This window comes from Drosophila takahashii, chromosome 2R, assembly GCF_030179915.1.
Source record: "Drosophila takahashii strain IR98-3 E-12201 chromosome 2R, DtakHiC1v2, whole genome shotgun sequence".
In the NCBI taxonomy this organism is placed as follows: Eukaryota; Metazoa; Arthropoda; class Insecta; order Diptera; family Drosophilidae; genus Drosophila; species Drosophila takahashii.
The window spans coordinates 27,798,003-27,817,066 of NC_091679.1; the positions used below are offsets into that span (position 1 = coordinate 27,798,003).

The 19,064-nt window shown below is 43.5% G+C and overlaps 3 protein-coding genes across 3 annotated transcripts in view; all 3 read right to left on the reverse strand.

Annotated features, from left to right (window-relative positions):
- Positions 1-735: 735 nt before the first annotated feature.
- On the reverse strand, positions 736-6,902 carry Myd88 (myeloid differentiation primary response protein MyD88). Its single transcript, XM_017147803.3, has 5 exons — positions 5,507-6,902; positions 4,020-4,309; positions 3,785-3,953; positions 3,532-3,718; positions 736-2,949 (listed from the first exon to the last, which is right to left on the reverse strand). Exons 1-5 carry the CDS (start codon positions 6,009-6,011, stop codon positions 2,505-2,507), a joined length of 1,596 nt encoding a protein of 531 aa, XP_017003292.3. The 5' UTR covers positions 6,012-6,902; the 3' UTR covers positions 736-2,504.
- Positions 6,903-9,268: 2,366 nt separating this feature from the next.
- Positions 9,269-19,064, reverse strand: part of LOC108061560 (pneumococcal serine-rich repeat protein) — a 73,731-nt gene continuing 63,935 nt past the window's right edge. The window contains exon 8 of the mRNA XM_017147851.3: positions 9,269-11,267. Within this exon, the coding sequence (XP_017003340.2) occupies positions 11,143-11,267 (125 nt within the window). The 3' untranslated portion in view covers positions 9,269-11,142. The remainder of the gene's footprint in view (positions 11,268-19,064) is intronic.
- Positions 11,179-18,781, reverse strand: LOC108061559 (uncharacterized). The gene is made up of 2 exons (XM_017147849.3): positions 15,695-18,781; positions 11,179-11,267 (listed from the first exon to the last, which is right to left on the reverse strand). Exon 1 carries the CDS (start codon positions 18,613-18,615, stop codon positions 15,943-15,945), a length of 2,673 nt encoding a protein of 890 aa, XP_017003338.2. The 5' UTR covers positions 18,616-18,781; the 3' UTR covers positions 11,179-11,267; positions 15,695-15,942.

The following is a 19,064-nucleotide window of genomic DNA, read 5'->3' on the forward strand; positions in this document are numbered from 1 at the left end:
GTATAAATGAAAATCGAAATTGATAATTGATTGATAACTATAATAAACATAAAGTTTGAAAAGAGAGGAGCAAAGCGATGAAGAAGAACGTTAAACGAGAATTCACAATTAGCGAGGCGCAAAACAAATTCATTAGCGTTGTTTTAATTTATTAGTAAGTCGAAAACGGCAAGCGACCCAAAACACGACGATGAATATATCTCCATGTGTAAGTATGTATGATTAAAGGACGGAGTGCGAGGGAGGGGAGTCGAGTTATAGATATTGAGGAAGGTAGTTCGGAAATACCTAAGCGTACTCAACAAGCATAACATAGTTATAAGACGGGAACTCGCAATACGATGATAACTCAACTTCCAAACCGATACAGACTTCTTCAGCTGACTTCCATAATCATAATCATTGTTAACACTTAAATATAGAAGATAACGCTTTAAAAGAACAAACAGACACTTACACGAACCTTAGTTCCAGTTGAGTTAGTTAGGTTCTGTTCGATCCCGAACCCCCGAATTGAGTCCAAGACCAATCCAGTTTCAAGATTCCAGATTCCAGTTCCACTTCAAGGCCCTGCCCTGCCCCTCCACTCAGACTCGTCGTCACACACTCTGTGTAAATGCAATCAGTTAGATTTATAAGATGAATAACAAGTCGAAACGAATGTAAGACATCCCCAAAAGAAAGGCATTAATTAAGCTACGAAACAATTTGCAAATAATACTCATAGAGCGCGAGTCAAGGCAGAAGATGCAACATCATGCGTTACATTGTTTTAATATTGCGAATTACGAATAAATTGATCAATTAACATATACATACAACAAAGAGCAAACAAATTACAAACTGTTTTTATTAATTTTGTTAAACGATAATGAAATCATTAAAATAACTCTAACAAAGGAAAACAAAGCTAAGCGGATAACAAACGACAGATTAAAATTAATAACATATATAAATCGATATATATAAATACACACACTCACATAAAAACAACATTGAGCAGAGAAACAACAAAACAAAAACAAAAAACATAAATTCAATTAAAAAGTAACAAAAACAAGAAAAGAAAAAAAACAAAGTTTAAAGAACAAGCTCAAGTCGCACGGAGCAGTAAGGCTAAAAGAAAACAAATTTGTTCACAGTGTAAATTGTAACACACAGAGAGCGAAATTAGGCGCAGGAAGACGCGAAGTGAGGAATGTGAGCGAGGAGCTATTATTAAAACATTAAACGATTTAAACAATAAAAAACAGAAAATAAATAAAACAAAAAAAATACAAAAATTTAAACCGATTCGAACTGTCTTGTAGATTAACCGGAACTGATCGCGATAAACATTTCCACTCAATATGTATGTATGCGAACGACTGTATGTAAATATACGGGGGATTCACACATCAACTGCAATGTTTATTAAACATGAACGAACTAAAGGTTGTCTACATCCAACAATAAATTATTGAGCCAAACATTGAACAGTTTATTGCCGCTCAACTGGAGCTGGCTCATTTCCGATGTGGTTACGGTGCGTTTCATAACCATAAATGACGCGTGGCGCGAAGGTCGAAATTCTAGCGATCGACGCCCGACATTGAGCGTTTTATAGCCCGTTTTTATTTATGTCTCTGCTTGATACTTAAACATAATATGGTTGTCGACCCCTTATGATTTTGAAACGCACTGTCGAAAGACTTTCAATACATCAAAAAAAAGTCGATGCCTTGTGGCATTTTGTTTTATGTGATTACGTATCTGAACTGTATTGATAATCTTTGCTTTGCTTTGTATGAAGTGTGTGTTCAGTGCACATCAGGCATATGGGCACGCATTCTAAGTAATCAGTAATCAGTAACAATTGGTAACGGTAAAGCTAATCACATGGGAGAACCTGCCCGAGGCGGTACCCAAAACAAACAGTTTACTTATTGCTAGCAATCGTTTAGAGCCGCTTGAGCAATTTACAAAGTGATAAAGCACTGCTCGCACAATGCAATAATACGTATAGTTTATATGGTCATATGGTCATTTGGTCATTACTCATCTCAGTTGGGGTCTGAGCTGTGAGTTCTGAGTTGTGAGAACAGCAACTGAGATAATTTAATTAAGTAAGTCACTTATCGAACGCGTGACTAACAGTTAATTGAGGGCTTCGATTAGCAGTGTCGCGCATTTAACCTCACTCAACGCAATTGCCAATTTGTCTGTTTATCAAACCTACAGTCATATACATATAGCATTTCGTATCGTTTTCGGTCGTCCGTGTGCTTTGTGATACATTTGTGCGGATATGTGGTATTGTCTTTATTCGTTGTTGTCTTACATAAGTTAACAAGTGCGTCTAAGTATATTAAGTTAGTTGACTTTGATAGGGATTAGGCTAGCGATTATCACTAAGCGTGGATGGTGACGACGTTGGCTAGGCGACTTATGGCCGGCCGTAACTAGACTGGGCACACGACGAGGAATCAAGGAATCAAACTAATGGCTATCCTAACACTAAGATCTCAACCCGGCGTCTGCAGCTTGTTGCTGGATCGGGAGAATAGGGCCTTCTTCAGGATATTCGGCTGCCACTTGATGAAGCTCTTCTTGCTCTCCGACGTGGTGGAGATATTGGAGCTGCTGGCACTGAGTGTCCTTTCCCGTTCCGTAACATTTATGGTGCTGACGGAGTGGGCATGTCGCAGGGTCTTCGCACTGCCGCCATCGTTCTTCGGCGTCTTTGCAAAACTGTGCGTGATTCTGCGCAGGAATCGATCCTTTTTCTTAGGTTTGTGCTCCGGCAGAGGTGATCCAGTATCCCCGGAAACCGACACAATTGTGGTCTCCGCGTCCGCCACTTTATAGTTGTTGTAGTTGGGCATGTCGGTGACATCCTTGTCGTTGATCTGTATCCGAATGCTGGGCGTCGTTACCCGCTGAGGAGTCGATTCCTCCACTGGTGAGGGTCTGTGGAAGAGAGTTCTTAGCATTACTAAAGGCCTACGTCACGAAATACGCAAAGTTTGAGGCAGCTTTTAATCTTGCTTCACTTATGTATATCCTAATCACTTCGCATAACATCCGAAGAATAACTAATTTCGGAAATATTTAATCTTACTCCCATAAATAATGAAGTTTATTTCCGATCTGCCTTTTTTAAAGTATATTACTCATTCGCAGTGTATTACTTCCTGGGCGTTTATTTTAAAATCGTCTGAGTGCATCTTCCGAAAACAAAAGTATCTTAACACGCAAAATTAAATAAAAATTCCTGCCAGATTGTTCTAAGGTTGATCTCACATACGCTATGTGGTATTTGCTTATATATTTTGTTTACAAGCAGTTTGGTATACATTAGAGAATTTTATGTGAATACAAAAAAGCGATTTGGTAGCCCCTAAAATGTAAGGTTTTCTTTTAATTCCCTTTCATTTGTTTCTTTTCAAGTTTTAAAACCTTATTTTTTTCTGAATGTATACCTTGAAGAGATTACTTATCACCCTGAAGATTTATATCGATCCAGCCCACGAATAAACAAGCCACACTTACGTTTGCACCTGTCGCGTCGAGTAGATAGAATAGGCGTCCAGATCGTGCAGCGAACGCGCCAACTTATCCCAGAAGTTGAATAACTTGGAGTCCCCGGCGTACTTGATGTGCGTATAGATTCCCAGGGTCTGGGGTATGTGCATATCTGGCTTGTACAGAATCGGTATGATCTTGCGAGTGTGATTCTCTACGAAAAAGCAGAACGGGTTATGAGGTCCGACCCTGAGTTACGAATTGCGTAGCAGCTGCTCACCGATTTGTATCTTCTGGGTGAAGTTCACGAGGTACGTGTTCTCCGGACTCCGAAGAAACTCCTCTGTGAGCACGACGATCAGGTGATTACAGCGGGTGGCCATGAAGTGGGAGAGTTGGACATGCTCGAAGGGAACGCCCATTAGCATGTCGCGGTGGCGCAGGAAAAGCTGTAATTAAAGGTTCCTCGGTTATTTGTTAGAAGACACAAGAGACACCCAGAAGATTTCACTCACCCTGAGATTGTATCGCTCGGACTCTAGATTATTCATGATCTCGGTGGCATGATCGATGTCTGCCTCGGCATACAAAACACAGGCATTATATCTGGGCAGCGGTTGCCCCATCTGCACACATCTCTGATCTTCTTCGCTCAGGATCTGGACACTTTGGCCCACTGTGATGTTGTTGTTGCTGCTGTAGTTGTTATTGGTCTCGAAACAATCGCTGGGGGGCGGCGGACACGCCTCCACCAGAGAGGTCTGTCGCTGCTCCTGTTTGATATTAAAGCGTTGGGTGTCCTTGGCTATTATAAAATATAAATAATATAATATACAAAATACAACAATAATATCGAAATAAGTATTGCTTTATATCTCCTGTAAACTTCTAGAATTCCTTCAAACTTAAACTGAAAAACAAAATACTTATAGAAACATTAATATGTTCAGCAGAAAGTTTTTGGAATTTAACGAAAACAAAATCTGTGTATATAAATCTGAATATTTGGGGAATTTGGCCAATTTAGTTATAAATCAAATTTACACATTCAACCAATATATGTATTACTGGAATATTTCTAATAATGGTCATAAAATATTTCAAACAAATTTGTTTTCCATAAATCTAGCTTTGACCTTCTAAGTTTTTTAATTTGTCTTCAAATACAACGTGAGTTCAAGGAAAACATAGGAAATATTGACCAAAACAAATATTTCTATACAAATATGTTGTGATAAACAAAAATTGTGCTTTAGGTCTTTTTATAACCGACACCAGTTTTTGTCATGTGAATCTCCTTTGTGAAAATAACTTAAAAAATTTCATTTTTGAATTATTTATTGTGGCAGGGCTATTAGAAATTATTGCTTGGAGAATTCCATTTATGGCATTAGCTTTTTTTTGAGTTCTGGGTACTAAAAATATTACAAGTAAATATTTTGTTGTTGGTAATAAAAAGAAAATAAATCACTCAAAAGTTATTTTTGTAACTGCATATCTAGTATTCATCATAACTCAATTTGTTTATGTATTTATTGATAACCATTGTTTGAATTAGATAAACTCGTCATAGATAAGTTAAATATATATGCGTTCCGCTTACACTGGATATCGTTACAAATATCCACACAAGCGCAAGAACAAAATGGTTTTTCCCATCATAAATCTGAGTACGAATCAACCAATTGTTATTTGTATTAAAATAAAACACTAATGTGTAATTTCCGTTTTCTTTTTATATGAAGTTTTTTTGCTATAATCTTTGGATTATTTACGCTATAAAGTGGAAGTAAAGAATTCCTGTGAATATGTTTAAATTTTAAATTTTATTTAGTTAGAAAACTAAAGAAAACCGTTTACAAACGGCTTTCTTAAACTGCAATCTTTTGAATATAATTTTAAATTGATCTGAAACTAATGGCACTCCAAACTCAAGTGAGGTATTTTCAATTATAGATACCGACTGTTGTCAACTTAAGTAAGTTTAATATATAATGCCTACCCAGATTCTCCTGGATGTCGTCGCAGACGTCCCATCGATCGATGATGCCGAGGAAGTTCTCAAGATGCCCCACCTTGGCGGTCTGTGGGCTCCGCTGGCTCCAGCTGATCAGCACCAGATCCATAGGATTGTTGGCGTTCTCGTCGACGAATCCCTTCTGCTTGGCCAGCTCCGAGATGCCCCGCCAGTCCCGCTGGTAGCCCTCCTCGGATCGCAGCACCTTCTTGCGGTTCAGCATGCGGGATAGTTGCGTGCGGGTCTCAATGCCCAGTTCGGATAAGGGGGTCTCGTTGAAGTGCCCCACTCCGATCCCCGATCCGGAGTCCGTAACTCCCTCGGCCACCACCATGCTGGCGGTGCGATAACGCCGATAACTGACGTCAGTGGCGCCGTAAATGTGATGGGGATGTGAGTGGGGATTGGGATGTGGATGGTGGTGGAAGTGGGAATGGGTTTGGGAATGGGCAACCGAGTGCTGCTGATGGCATACAAATCGAGGGCGCATTCGCACTTGGCGCTGGCTTTATTGGAATAATTGGTGTTTGTTTGCTGGTGTGTTTGTTTTAGTGTGATGCGATATATATTTATCAACTGACGTTTATCAGTCGAGAGGGCGGCCAATAAAACGATGAAGCGCGTGAGTTTGCTATTGTTTTTTGTTGTAGTTATTTAGTTATTTTTTTTTTGTGTTTTCAGATCGCGCGTGCTGTTTGCGGGCGGATGGAACTGGAACTGGTTAACGGGGGGTGGTGCTACTGCTACGGCTACTGCTTCTATACAGTGCTATGCGAAATGGGCCGAGTGACCTCCAGCACCTTGCCGCGTCACAGTCGCGTTGTTTTTGTCTCGGATTCTGTTTTTATTTATCTGTCTGCTCCGCTTCGCTGTGGCGGCTGGGGGAGATCTTCGCTTTTCGTTTATCGTTATTCGGTCTTTCGTCTGGCGGATGATTTTTAAATATTGTTTAAATATACACGAGACACACAACCGCACATGCACACACACAATCTCGCACTAAGCACAGAAATAAATTTTATTCGCTTTTCGAGTGCGTCCGCTCCGGTTTGTTGTTTTGTTTCGACTGGTTCTGTCCGCCGTTTTGTGCTTTTGTTTCTGCCTCGTTGTCCGCTCCCCCCTCTCCACAGCACCTGGCCCTGCCTCTGCCTCCCCTTTCTCCACCGCCTCTCCACCCCTTTCACTCGCTTGTTTATTTTGGTTCCACGCGGAGCGGGGCAAAAGCGGAACTATCAGCTCAGCTGCTTCTGCTAGTCGGCTAGTCGGCTGACAACAGTCTATTTACACTGGCTAATTGCTAATTAATTTATCTTCACTTTGTTTCCACTTTTCGGATCAGATCGCGAGTCCGATAAGCTCATGGCGATCGATGGGCAAAAGCTGGCCAGCTGGAGCTTTTGGAGCGCCAGTCATCGGTGGGGGACTTGTTGGTATTTTTTGGGGCCAGTTATCGGTTGGGGCTGCGGTATTTTATGCGTGTTGGGGCACATTTAAAACCTGGCGCTTTCACCTTGCCCTCTGAAAGCTTTCAAGAGATGGCGCTCCAAAATTTGTACGGCCTCCTTTTGGTGCTAGAAAAGTCTTTACATACAGATATGGAAATCAATTTAAAATAAAAAACTTCGTAAAAAAATTCCTTATTTACTTAGGTAGATTTTACTGTGTTGCATTTGAAAAAATTCTTTTTTTTAAGATTTATGCGTTGCGGAATGGTCTTAAAGTTTCCCTATAAATTACTCATACGACACGTATGACAGTTATAATTAAATGGAATAAATCGTTCTCCGAATTCTTACCATTTCAAATTAAGAATCGGGTTTAAATAGTGGGAGTATTAAAACACTTGCTTAGTAGAAATCTTTGCCACATAGATTAAAATAATTTTTTGATCAAAGACAACAGTGCGTATGAGTGATAAACTATGAAGCAAATTTGCAAAACCATAAATTTATATTTTATTATTGAAATGCAAGTTCTTAATAAAAAATGTTTTGCTTATAAAAGCTTTATTGAAACACGAGTTTAATTTAATCTGATATCCGCAGGTGAAGCTAAAAATATTTGGGAAACATCCAACAGAATAAATCTGAAATAAAACTAAAACAAAATGGCAAGTTGTTATAGTTGTTATCCATTTTATTTTGCCTGTACATAATGATAAAAGTTCCATTCTGACAGATAGGTACTTACTTCTTTGCGAATGGAACAATATTTCTCCACAGAAGTAAACTGGCGACCCTGTTCTAAGAATAAGAAATTTCTAACCATTCCGCCTACTCGTAAATAATAGTCAAAAGTCCACTTGTAAATTCAGTTTATTTTCATTTGATTTTTCTTTGTTGTTGCTGTGGTTGATGCCTGCACTTCAACGCTTTTTCAATTTCAGTTACAAATACTGAGATATACTTACTACACAGGTGACACAAATTGATTTATCGCTTGTATGGCTTTTGTTTGACTTTTTCTTTCGATTCAACTTTTTTTGCTTGATGAATAAAACGCTGAAGGCGTTCAAATGTATTTTTAAATATATTTGTTTTGCATTTTTCATGGTTTATTTTTGTAATTTTCGTTTTTCGGTTGGCTTTGCTTCTTGCATTTTGCATTGCCAGCAACAATTAACAGTAAAAGTTGATTCCTTGCACACAAGTTGAAGTATTACCTGTTTTTGTTTGATTTCCGTTGTTAATTTATTTAATGTTGATTTACTTGGATAAGCCTTTTACATTATTTATTTATGTACCTACTTGGTATTTACTCATTTGGTTTGGTTTGTTGTTCTATTTACAATACATCTGCATGTGTGTGGTTCTGTTGTATGTGTCTTTCTTTGTGTTTCGTTACGTTTTTTCTTTTTACTTGTAAATAATTGCTCAAACTGGATTGGGCACCAAAAGTCTCTCGTTCAAAGGCTAAAAAGTTTGATTTTTTCTCGAGAAATAATTTTGTTACTCATTAATTTATTCATGCTGCGTGTTTGTGTTTAACCTGTGTCATTATTCATTATTCATTGGTATTTTGCCCTAAAACGTTACGAGTATTTCAATTACATCAATTTACTTGCTTCGATTGTAGTTGGTTGTATAATAATTCAGCTTACATTTTTACACTTAGCTAGCCGTAATTACACACATTAGTTGTATTGTTTCCATTAGTTTTCCTTTACCTCCGCTCAGTTAATATCCCGCTTTCGTTTGTTAGTTTAAGCATGCAGTTAAATCAATTATGCGAACCTAGTAAATATTCTTCGCCCCTCTTGTTAAATGCAATCACTAAGTACAATGTGTGGCTTGATTGTTTATATTTAGTTTCCTTTGCGGTTTCCTTGCGTAAATTTGAATGCGTTTAGCCTCGATGACCTGGTGGTCGAATACGAAATTTATTCCTAGACCGAAATGCAAGTCTTACAAATCTGAATGAGGTGTGTGAGTCCTTGTCTTTGACGTACTTGCATTGCATTTAACAACGATCCGATTAAATGTATAAGTTTACAATTTATTGAGCTAATTTAAAGCTTTCCTTTTCTTTTCGTCCTGCCCATCGTTGAACTTTTCCTTCCCCGCTTGCCAACAGCAAATAAATAGAAATACTAGAAAATACTAAGAAAAGAAATTGTTTGGAAATTCTAGTACAAATTAAATATTTTGGCATAGTGTTGCAACTAAACAATACTTTTTGATTAATTTTATTTAGATGGCTCACACGAATGGAAAACAAAAAGATTTTAGCAAAAGATAGATCTCAAACTGGTATTTATATAACAGACATGCAGGTGAGTATACAAAAGCTAGCTTTGTGGATACAAAATAATATTCTTATCTGCGGATCTCACATTAATTTAACGCCAGAATCCAAAAACCTATTAAATTGCCTTTGTGCATTCGGGCGAAAACTGGGAAACATTTGCGATGTAAAATACATTTCCGGATAATTGTTAATTGGGCAGAGAGATGAGTTGGGCGGACAGGGAAGTTCGTTCACAACTTTGTATTCAAGCTTTCAACGCTCCGTTTGGCTGAAACCGATAGAAGTTTGCTTTAAGCTAAATTTTGTCGTTAAACTTTGCAACTGAGTTAGCACAGGTTCGTAAAATTATTCATTTGGTAAAGGCTGGGCAATCAATTCGACCTCTTTTCGGCTGCTTGACCACAAATTAATTGTAACATTGAACACCTAAAAAAACATTTAACATTTAGCTTAGTTTCACTTAGTTTAAATCCATTTAAAAATTAATTCGACAACAAGCTCGTTTTGCACTTAAGTAACAGTTTCACATCGATCCGCTAATTATCTAACTCTTCCTTGTTGCTATTATTAAATTGTTTATTAATTTACGCTACGCCACATTAGGATTTTCTGGGTTTTCATTGGCACAAGTTGTTATTCCAAGTACGAGTAAATCTATTGAATGTTTCTCTGCTGCCCTTTCTCTTTTACAATTATTGTTAGCCTATGAAAATCGTATTTTTACTCAAAATGTTTCTTGGAATACTTGATACTTGTGCTTGCGCTCATCCTCTAACTCTTCTCCAACGTCTTCTAAGAGATACAAAAACTTTTCTGTTGTTTATTGCTATTAACATTTACTTAGGAGTACTTTTCAGTTAACAACTTAGCTTCAGACGTAACTATTGACCAACTTTCTCCGCTCGCCAGCTGCCCAGTCGACGCCATTCAGGATGGGAGTTTTCGGGTGGGGATAACCAAAGGGGGAATGCTCGCTAAAGAAAAATTGAAACCATTTGGCTAATCAACTGAACAATCGAAACCTTTCGCTTAATTGCTCCTTCCAGTTGGCGTCGTCCTGCAGCCTCAACTAGAACACATCCTAAGCACAATAATTACAGGACAATCAGGTTCGTTCTGGTAAACAATTTCGTCATCAAATTTTCAGTTGTAAAATCATAAATTTTTATATGTAAGTGAATTTTTTTGTAAATTTAAAATTGTTGAATAATTCTCTGGTGATTTAAAACCACCTGAAAATATGCCTTAAATATACTGTGAAAAATAGTACAAACTTATTTTGTTTTTTGGGCTTTTTTGACGCATTTTCAAATAACAAAAATTGTGGGTTTTATTTTTCTAAATTGTTTGTGGACGATTTTGAACACCAGAACGTTCCCGATCTAACATTTAAAATGCCATCGAAGTAACTCTATAAACAACGCTTTAACTATTGACTAAACTTCATCACTTTTGATTTTCTTCGACCACTGACTGTATTTCATATTCTGGTTTGCTCTAAGTGGAGTCTACCTCTCAGTTAGATATAAAACAAGTGATTTCCGCTCGGGCAGACTTAACTACAATTAGCATTAACTTTAGCTTTAGCCGAGCACTTCGGAGTGCTCCATCCTCATTTAGTTTTTAGTTAACAATTTCTTTTGCTTCGATTTCTTGTATTCTTTGTTATTCTTTGTAGCTTTTGTGCGCATAACTTTGACGGGGGGCGGGGGCAAAAAAGGAGTTGGGGGATTGCAGGACGAAGGGGGCAGAAGGGTCCTTCGGCTTCCTGCCACAAACTTGTTCGTCTTGTTGCCAACCGCTGGCATTTCCAGCTCGCGCTGACATCTCATCCGGTCGCATCTGGTGCAGCGGTGTCGCTTCCTTCCTTCCGCTCAAGGGACGACGTGCAGCTGCATCTCCTGCATCTGCTGGCGCTGCAGATTCAATTCGGTGCGGTTCCTCATCATCCAGGTGCGCTCCAGATTCTCGCGGATGTTCCGCTCGTTCTCCTGTCGCACTGTCAACGATAGAGATCGGTGTAAATGATTTTGGATTGCATAAGTTGGAATGAAAGGCATTCGTGCACGAAGGTCTTTTGATACTTAAGATATATTTTATTATATATTTAAAAGAAATGTTAAAATTATCGCTCATTAACTAAAGTTTCTGTATAGAGTCAAGAAAACCTTTGAAAAGATATACATTCTGTATGCAAGTAATGATTTTTAGCTAGTCAGATTTTTGGTTTATGAGCAATAACTTTTTTACTGGCCCCTATTTTTCAATAACTCTAATGGAACAAGTTTATAGGCAAACAAGTAAACTAGAATACATGTAAAAATTCACTGCGCACTCGTTATTTTCCTGTTGAATTTCGTTCAAACTGCAGTTGAAGTAAATGCCTGTTGATGAATTCTCGAATGCAACTTTCATCAATCCAGACTATTTACTTTAAACACAGTCCAACATTGTACATTCTCCGTTGTTATTTTTTGTATTTCCGTTTCCGCTGTTGCTTATCACGTTCGCATATGTGTACACATATCAAGTACATATCCCCCATTTCACACACGGTACTCGTTTTTTCGCACCCCAACCCAAACCAACCCCCCTTGAAAACCCCCTTGACATGAGCCCCTGCGATTGTCGTCGCGGTTGCTGTTTGCTCAACGCTTTTGTGCATTTTACAGCAGTTTTAATTAACGCTCAACAAACTGGAGATGGAAAACGGGAATGGGAATGAATGGCAAGGGGCGGTGAGTGGGGTTATTGGATGGACAAACATTGGTTGTTACCTGCCCCGTGGTGCTGTGTAAAGTGTCAAAATTTGTTTGCCAATCAATCACAAACATACACGCGGACACAGAGACAAGTCACAGTTGCCGTTTCAGTCACAGTTCGGTTATTTTTTGTTTGCCCGCATGCGAAACTTTAACTGTTGCATGCCCCTAAATGTTTAACTCCCTTGTTTTGTGTGTGTAATTTGATTGACTTGCCGGAAAAGCTGCTAATTCAGAGAGTTTCCATCGGTTCGAGCATATATTTGGCATTGCACAGTTTACAGTTTGCGCTCGGCTGAAATTTAATTAAAAAATTATTGCCCCAAATGGCCACCAAACAGACCGACGAACAACGCAAACAAAAACACAAGCACACACACACACATTCTGCTGCAAGGCTAGTGCAAAAATTTAAGTAATTTTCCCCTTTTTACGCTCTCATTTAATTGCAAAAATTAGTAATCCCATTTCCACCCGCAGCCAGCGACTTTAACGAGTGGAAGTGCAACCACGATGCAACATCACATCACACATCGTTGCTGCTGTTGCTGCCGCAGCTACTGTTGCTACTGCTGTCGTCATCAAATTCATATGCATATATGTGGGCCAAAGGCCACATGGCGGTTTCCAACGGCCCAGGCTGGCCAGGATATGTCCATCCATCCAGGCTCCGTTCCCATTTACCAGCTCGTGCCTTTGCATGGGCTATGAGGCGTAATCGCAACGTGTTAATGCCAAAGTGGAGGAGTGGCTGGGACCAGGTGACGATGCCTGCCATTATTCACTTGGCCAAGTGCCGTTTGCTGCTGGCTTTGTTGCTGCCCTGGTAAGTAGGAGCTACTCAGCACAATGCCTCCTCCATTTGCCCTGCTTTTGGGGCCCTCAAGTTAGCCAGCAGGTGAAGGGTGGATTTGGTTGCTTCTGGGGTAATATTTATTCGTAGATTAATAATCTTTTGTATGCAGAGAGTCTATGGGGCCCTGAGGAAAACTACATTACCTCAACTTTGTTTTTTTTAATAAAATGTACTTTAATTGGAAATAAGAACGGCTAGTGAAAGAAAAATAGAAGACACATTTGACCTGAGTTAAATGTTAAAACGTAGAAAATAAAGACTTTTAAATATCCAAAGATTGTCCGACTTTAATCATTAATGTAATGCCTATTACACAAAGTATCCTTGGTTACAGGACATTGCCTAGTTGATCAGGTCCTCAAGGACGTGGCTGAGCCCTGTGCGTGCCCAGTTCCTGGAGCCGCTCACGTGCGCCTGTGTGTGCGAGAGGCTATACGAGACCAATTAACATATAACTTTCCCACCGGTAAACAAGTTAAATTGTTAACAGCCATTATGGGCGCTCATAAATGCTGCCGAGTAACTTTGAGCCTGCCTCCTCAGTCCCCCCGGCCTGCCCACACTTTCCGTTCAGTTGCCTGCTCTGTCTGCCGGGCGCTTTGTCTTTCATGTTGTTTAATTATAAATGTGGCGTTGAAAGCAAAAGGCCCCCGTCCTCTGCTCTGCTCCTGCCTCAGATTCTGTGTCCTGGCCGTCACGCCAGTTTGCCTGACGGATGGCGACCGACGCCTAATTAGCAGCCTGGGAATGGAACTGACTCTGGTTCTGGTTGTGGCTCTGGGGATTGTATTGCATCTATTGTACCTTCAAATTGAATTTATTGATGCACTTTTGTTGCCTCCGCTGTCTGGTCCGCCTGTGGCATTAGCTTTTTTCTCCCTTTTGTGATTTAACTAGAGCATGATGGAGATGCAACATGCAACAGATTTGCCTTCGTAATGAAAAGCTTGTTGAAACAACTCGTCCATTATTGCTTTCAATTATGAATATCACAATAGGAACTACGTCAAGTGTAAATAATAACTGAGCGAAATGAGAGTGCGCTGAGAAGTGGTGTTTCAAACAAAGTGGCGCCCAACTTGGGGCCTCTGGATCAAAAGGTTTCTGTTGAAGGCTGCTGTTAAACTTTTCGATTAGGGCTTAGGATGCAAGTTAATCGCACTCCGGGGAAAGGATCTAAAAGATGTATTTTCTGCATCCTATCTCCAATAAGTTTGCACCTTGAGCAGTTTGATAAAGCGGTTTCCGCTACAGTTTGCAGTTGAACTTTAAGATAAGAGAGAAATAACTTTCTGGCTGGATTCTTCCTGACCTCAAACTTTCTTCTTGCGCTAACTGTCAATTTGTCGCATTTTTTATGTGTAAGCTGCAACTTGCTAGTGGGCTTGGCAATTTGGGGACTTTAGCGGTCACACGGGACATTCGGCTTGGGCAAGGCCATCGGGCAATGTCACTAGCATGAGTTGCTTATGTTGCTGCGACTGCATCTGCAGCTGCCTTATAACAAACAATTGTTGTTAGTTTATATTTATATTTTTTTTGTCGCTGCTTCTGCCGTTGTTATCGCTCTTGTTGCCGCACTTTCCCTTTTCTGACGCTCACTGAGGCGCAGTTGAAAAAGTAACCTAGTTTCCATGTCGTCAACGTGAAATTAAGGCTATGAGTGTGAGCGTGCCTCCTGTCTGTGGGCACACGCACACATAATAAAAAGGAAACCAAGCGTACCGTGCCGTAATGATGCTGCACACCCACACACACACGTTAACAAACAAAACTATTAAGCGAGTGTATAAAAAAAGAGCAGGATAACCAAGGAAAAGGTCTCCGCAGGCCTTGGCTGCTCAGTCTGCCAGTCTGTCTGTCTGTCTGTCTGTCGGTCAGTTAGTCACCCGCTGCCACCCACTGAGAGTCGGTTAAGCATTGTTTGTCCTCGGCTAAATAACACTCACACACACCGGCACACGCACATCTAAACATCTACACCCACTCGCACTCGCACACGCACACACGTGCTGATTAGTTTGGCTTTGCGGCAAGAAGATGCTGCGGCTTCTGATGCAGTCAAAGTCATTAAAGTCATGGTAAGTAAGTACAGCATCATTTTTTATGGCCGTGTGCGTGTTTGCCTGGCAGGTTAGTCAGTTAGTCAGTTATGTAATGCTCGAGATTTTGCTGAGCTTTTGCCAGCTCAATATTTGAAAATTCCTTCCCCAGCTACTGCGTCGTGTGTGTGTTTGCTTGTTTGCTTTTGTTTGAGTTCGGTGTTTGGGGAGAGGGAGTGGGAGCGTTTGGTTTGGTGGACAGAAGGGAGCTGGAGCTGACACACATATTTGTATTTGCACAGTTTTATGGTCTGTAAGGACATATGGCAATATGGCCACACTGACTGTGGTCCTTTAAGCCCGATAATGGACCCAAGCTGACCTCGTTTATTGATTTGCATCGTTGGGGCAGAGATGGAATGCAGTTTAAGGAATTTTTTATTTTGGCTCAAGTATTTGTGGAAAATAATTGGAATAACATTCATTTATTTTTAACAAGAAAAAGCGGCAGTCTGCAGAGAATTTCGATTGTTGATGTCTGATTGATAGTAGGTCTCTGCTGAATAGAAATAGTTTCTGCACTGGGTTCTTACAAATTGGCGCCCAACGTGGGGCCCTTGCTCTAAACACTCATTTTCCTACAAATCACAAGAGTTACGATGTCTTTAAACCAACAATCGAAGCCCTCTACGCTTTGTGCCTTCTGCAAATCGAGCAGCATCCATTCTACTTTCGGAAACTCACACCCAAGGCCTTTCCTACTTACAGACTCTTCGATAGTTGCTGCATCTCCTCCACTGGCTCCTCTCCCTCAATCCTTAGTCGTCAGATGAGCAGTCCGGGGCAACCAGAGACCCGGAGACTCAGAGGAAACAAAACGTAGAGCGGAACGACAGCACGGAATCGAAGCGGAAGCGAAAACGCAAACGTTAACGAAATCGAGTCCAAAGTCAGGGGATAACCAGCTGGCAGGTGGGTGGTGAATGGGCCGAAGCACAGCCTCTGCGTTGGAGTTCATGAGGGCCGCATGCCCGTCCAGTGGACGGGGGTGTCCCTGCTGAACGAATGCGCCTTCTTTCCGCCCTGGCCGGAGCTGGAGGTCAGCGTGATGGTCAGCACGAAAACGCTGGCGCACACCAGGCACAAGAGGACCGTCGACAGGACAATGCAGACGATCCGCTTGCGCTTGCGATCCGCCGCCTCGTCCTCGTCGGTCTCATCGCTCAGCGACTTTTTCTTCAGCTTGTGCGAGCCCCCCGTAACGGAGCCCTTCCTTCCGGCGGCCAGTTTGTGATGAAAGGGCCTCAGCACCTGGGCAGCAAAGGCGGCATCGCTCAGCTCGTGGTCGTACGTCAGCGATGATTTCCGCTCGAAGCTCGGACGCTTCTCCTCGATGAAGGCAGCCGCCGCCGCCGAGGCGGAAATGGCTCGCGGACTCCTCTTGATCTCCTCGATGCTGGACCCAGGCACAACTGTGGATAGCGGGCGACTGTTGCGTCGGTGGGGGGAGCTCAGCTCAAAGTCGTCGCCCGCCTGCGGACCGCTCCCTGCGCTGGCGTCGCCAATAAAGCTCTTGGACTTCTTGGAGGCGCTCAAAGTCTCCCGATAGCTGCGCAGCCGCACGCTGGCGCTGTGCAGGGCCTTGGCCTGCTTCACGCTGGCACTGGCGTTGGTGCCCTGGAAGGCCGCTGCTGCCGCCAGAACACCTGGCCGGTGGACGGCCAGCTCCTCCAGATTGCTGGGCGACAGGTAGAGCGAGCGACCGTGCTGGGCGCCCCGCTTGAAGTGGTACGCCGCATTGGCCGCCGCCGCCGCACTGTGCAGCTGCTGCAGGCCATGGCCGCCCGCTGCAGCGGCCGCCGCTGCTGCTGCCGCCGAGGTCGAGGGACGTCCGTCGAGCTCCAGGCTGTGTGTGCTAACCTGGCGTGTGTGCGGGTGGTGCGACTCCCTCTTCTGCTTAACGCTATTCGCTGCTGAAGGCGGGTGGGTGGCGCTGTGGCCGGCGGCGGCATCCTCAAAGGAGCCCGCTCCGGAGTGCTTGCGCAGTCGCTGCACGGCCACAGCGGCGGCGGTGATCTCCGCCAGGCCGAGCTCCTCCATCTTGGTGTGACTGTTGCTGCGCGAACGCGTGTCGACGAACAGCTCGTTCTCCAGCGACAGATTGGTGGGGGCCGCAAACAAGTTCCGTCCGTTCATCGGCTCCATCAGGTCGTCGTTCAGCGATGGGTGCCGTATCTGCGACTCCACCACCGAATCGGGCTTAACGCTGGGCCTTCGAGCCGGATCATTGAACGATCGGTGCGACCGACAGCCCCTGCGGCTGGGCGACGGCGAACGGGATATCTCTTTGGCGCCCCCGGGTGGACCGGGCATTAGAAAGTTGCCCCTCACCGAACTGGTGCGACGACTCGAAGCACCCGAGCCTGCGGCAACGGCCAGCTGTATTTGGTCCAGGGCGGCGGGATCCTGTTGCGCGTGGAAGGAATGCGTTTTCTTCATCTGAAAATTGGTAGACGGATGGACGTCAATGGTGTCGGATCGCCGGAACAGGTTCTTCTTCAGCATTGGGCGCTGTTGCGGGGGGGCAATCGTCGGATTCGGTGGCATATCGTCCATGTCAATGAACTGAATGGGCGATGTGCTCCCACCCAACGATCGTCCCATTCCCATTCCCAGTTGCCCCATTCCCATGCCCATGCTGCCCATGCCCATGCTGCCCACACCGACACCATCGCCCAGGCTGCTGCTGCTGCTGACCAGGTAAATGTCCGGCTGCTGGCGGTGCTGCTGGCCCAGCACCGGGCTAACCGCGTGTGAGGTTGGTGAGCTCTTCGAGTGCGCATGCTGATGCGGATGCGGATGTTGAAGCTGATGTGGATGCGGATGTTGCGGATGTTGGCGGTGCGATTGTGAATGCTGCTGGTGGGTTGTTTGATGCCTGGCAGCAGCTGCCTGTGCGGCCAGTTGCTGAAAAGTGTGCAAGTGCAACTGATGTTGCTGTTGTTGTTGGTGTTGTTGTTGTTGTTGTTGTTGCTGGTGGTGTAGCTGTTGTTGTTGTTGTTGTTGTTGGAGGAGGTGATGGTGTTGCTGGCGGGCAGATAGGGCTGGCGATACGGAACCACTCCCACCACCACGCTGGCTGGGATGGGCTAGAATATGTTGCTGTTGCTGTTGTTGCTGTTGTTGTGCAGGGATTGCTAGGGTCTGCGGGGGTAGGGCGCCGGATCGGGGATGGGGCAGGGGCGAGGCCGAGCGGTGGATCAGCGGCTTCTCACTGATGACAATACCCTCGCCCTCCATATCCATCTCCATATCCAGGTCCATGTCCATGCCCATCTCCATGCCCATTTCCATGTCCAGATCCATGTCGAGATTCCCGGAAGACGGTGCATAATTGTCGATGGCCATGGACAGGGATCGGTGGATGGGCTTCAGCTTGGGCGGTTTCTTTTTGGTGGCGGGATTGTCAAAGGACGAGGTGCCCGACGTGTGCTCCTCGTCCGCCCCGCCGACGGTCAAATAGGGATCGAAGCTGTGCACCGCGACGACATGTTGGTGGTGTCGCTGCTGTTGCTGCTGGTGGTGCGACTGCTGTTGGTGGTGCGACGACTGTTGCTGCTGCTGGTGGTGGTGCGACGACTGTTGCTGGTGCTGCTGCTGCTGACCACCGCTGGTGCCGCGCTCCATGCGGTAGTAGTACTGCCGGGGATATCTATGGTAGTAATGTGCAATTGTGGTGCTGGTATGTGGTTATGTGGAGTGGATCAATCGGGGGAGCTATCGGGAGCTACCAGGAGGCTATGGGTTGGCTAGGGTTGTTCACTCTGACCTGTCAGCCCCAGAGAGATCGGTGGTTCAGGTGGTTCAGCTGGCAATCGCAGTGTTGCAGGTTGCAGATTGCAGATTGCAGGTTGCAGGTGTTGCAGTTCTGTATCTTTTATTTGATTTTCTATGTGCTATGTGCTGAATGCTGGATTGCTCTAGGTGGTGCTACACCGATCGTGGTTCGGAGGGTGGGGGGAGGTGGCTGGAAGGATACACACACACACACATATGGATATACACACAGCGAGAGCTTAAAGGTGCAAGGACATTCGTGGACAAACTAGACAGGGAAGTTGCAAAAATACGCTTAA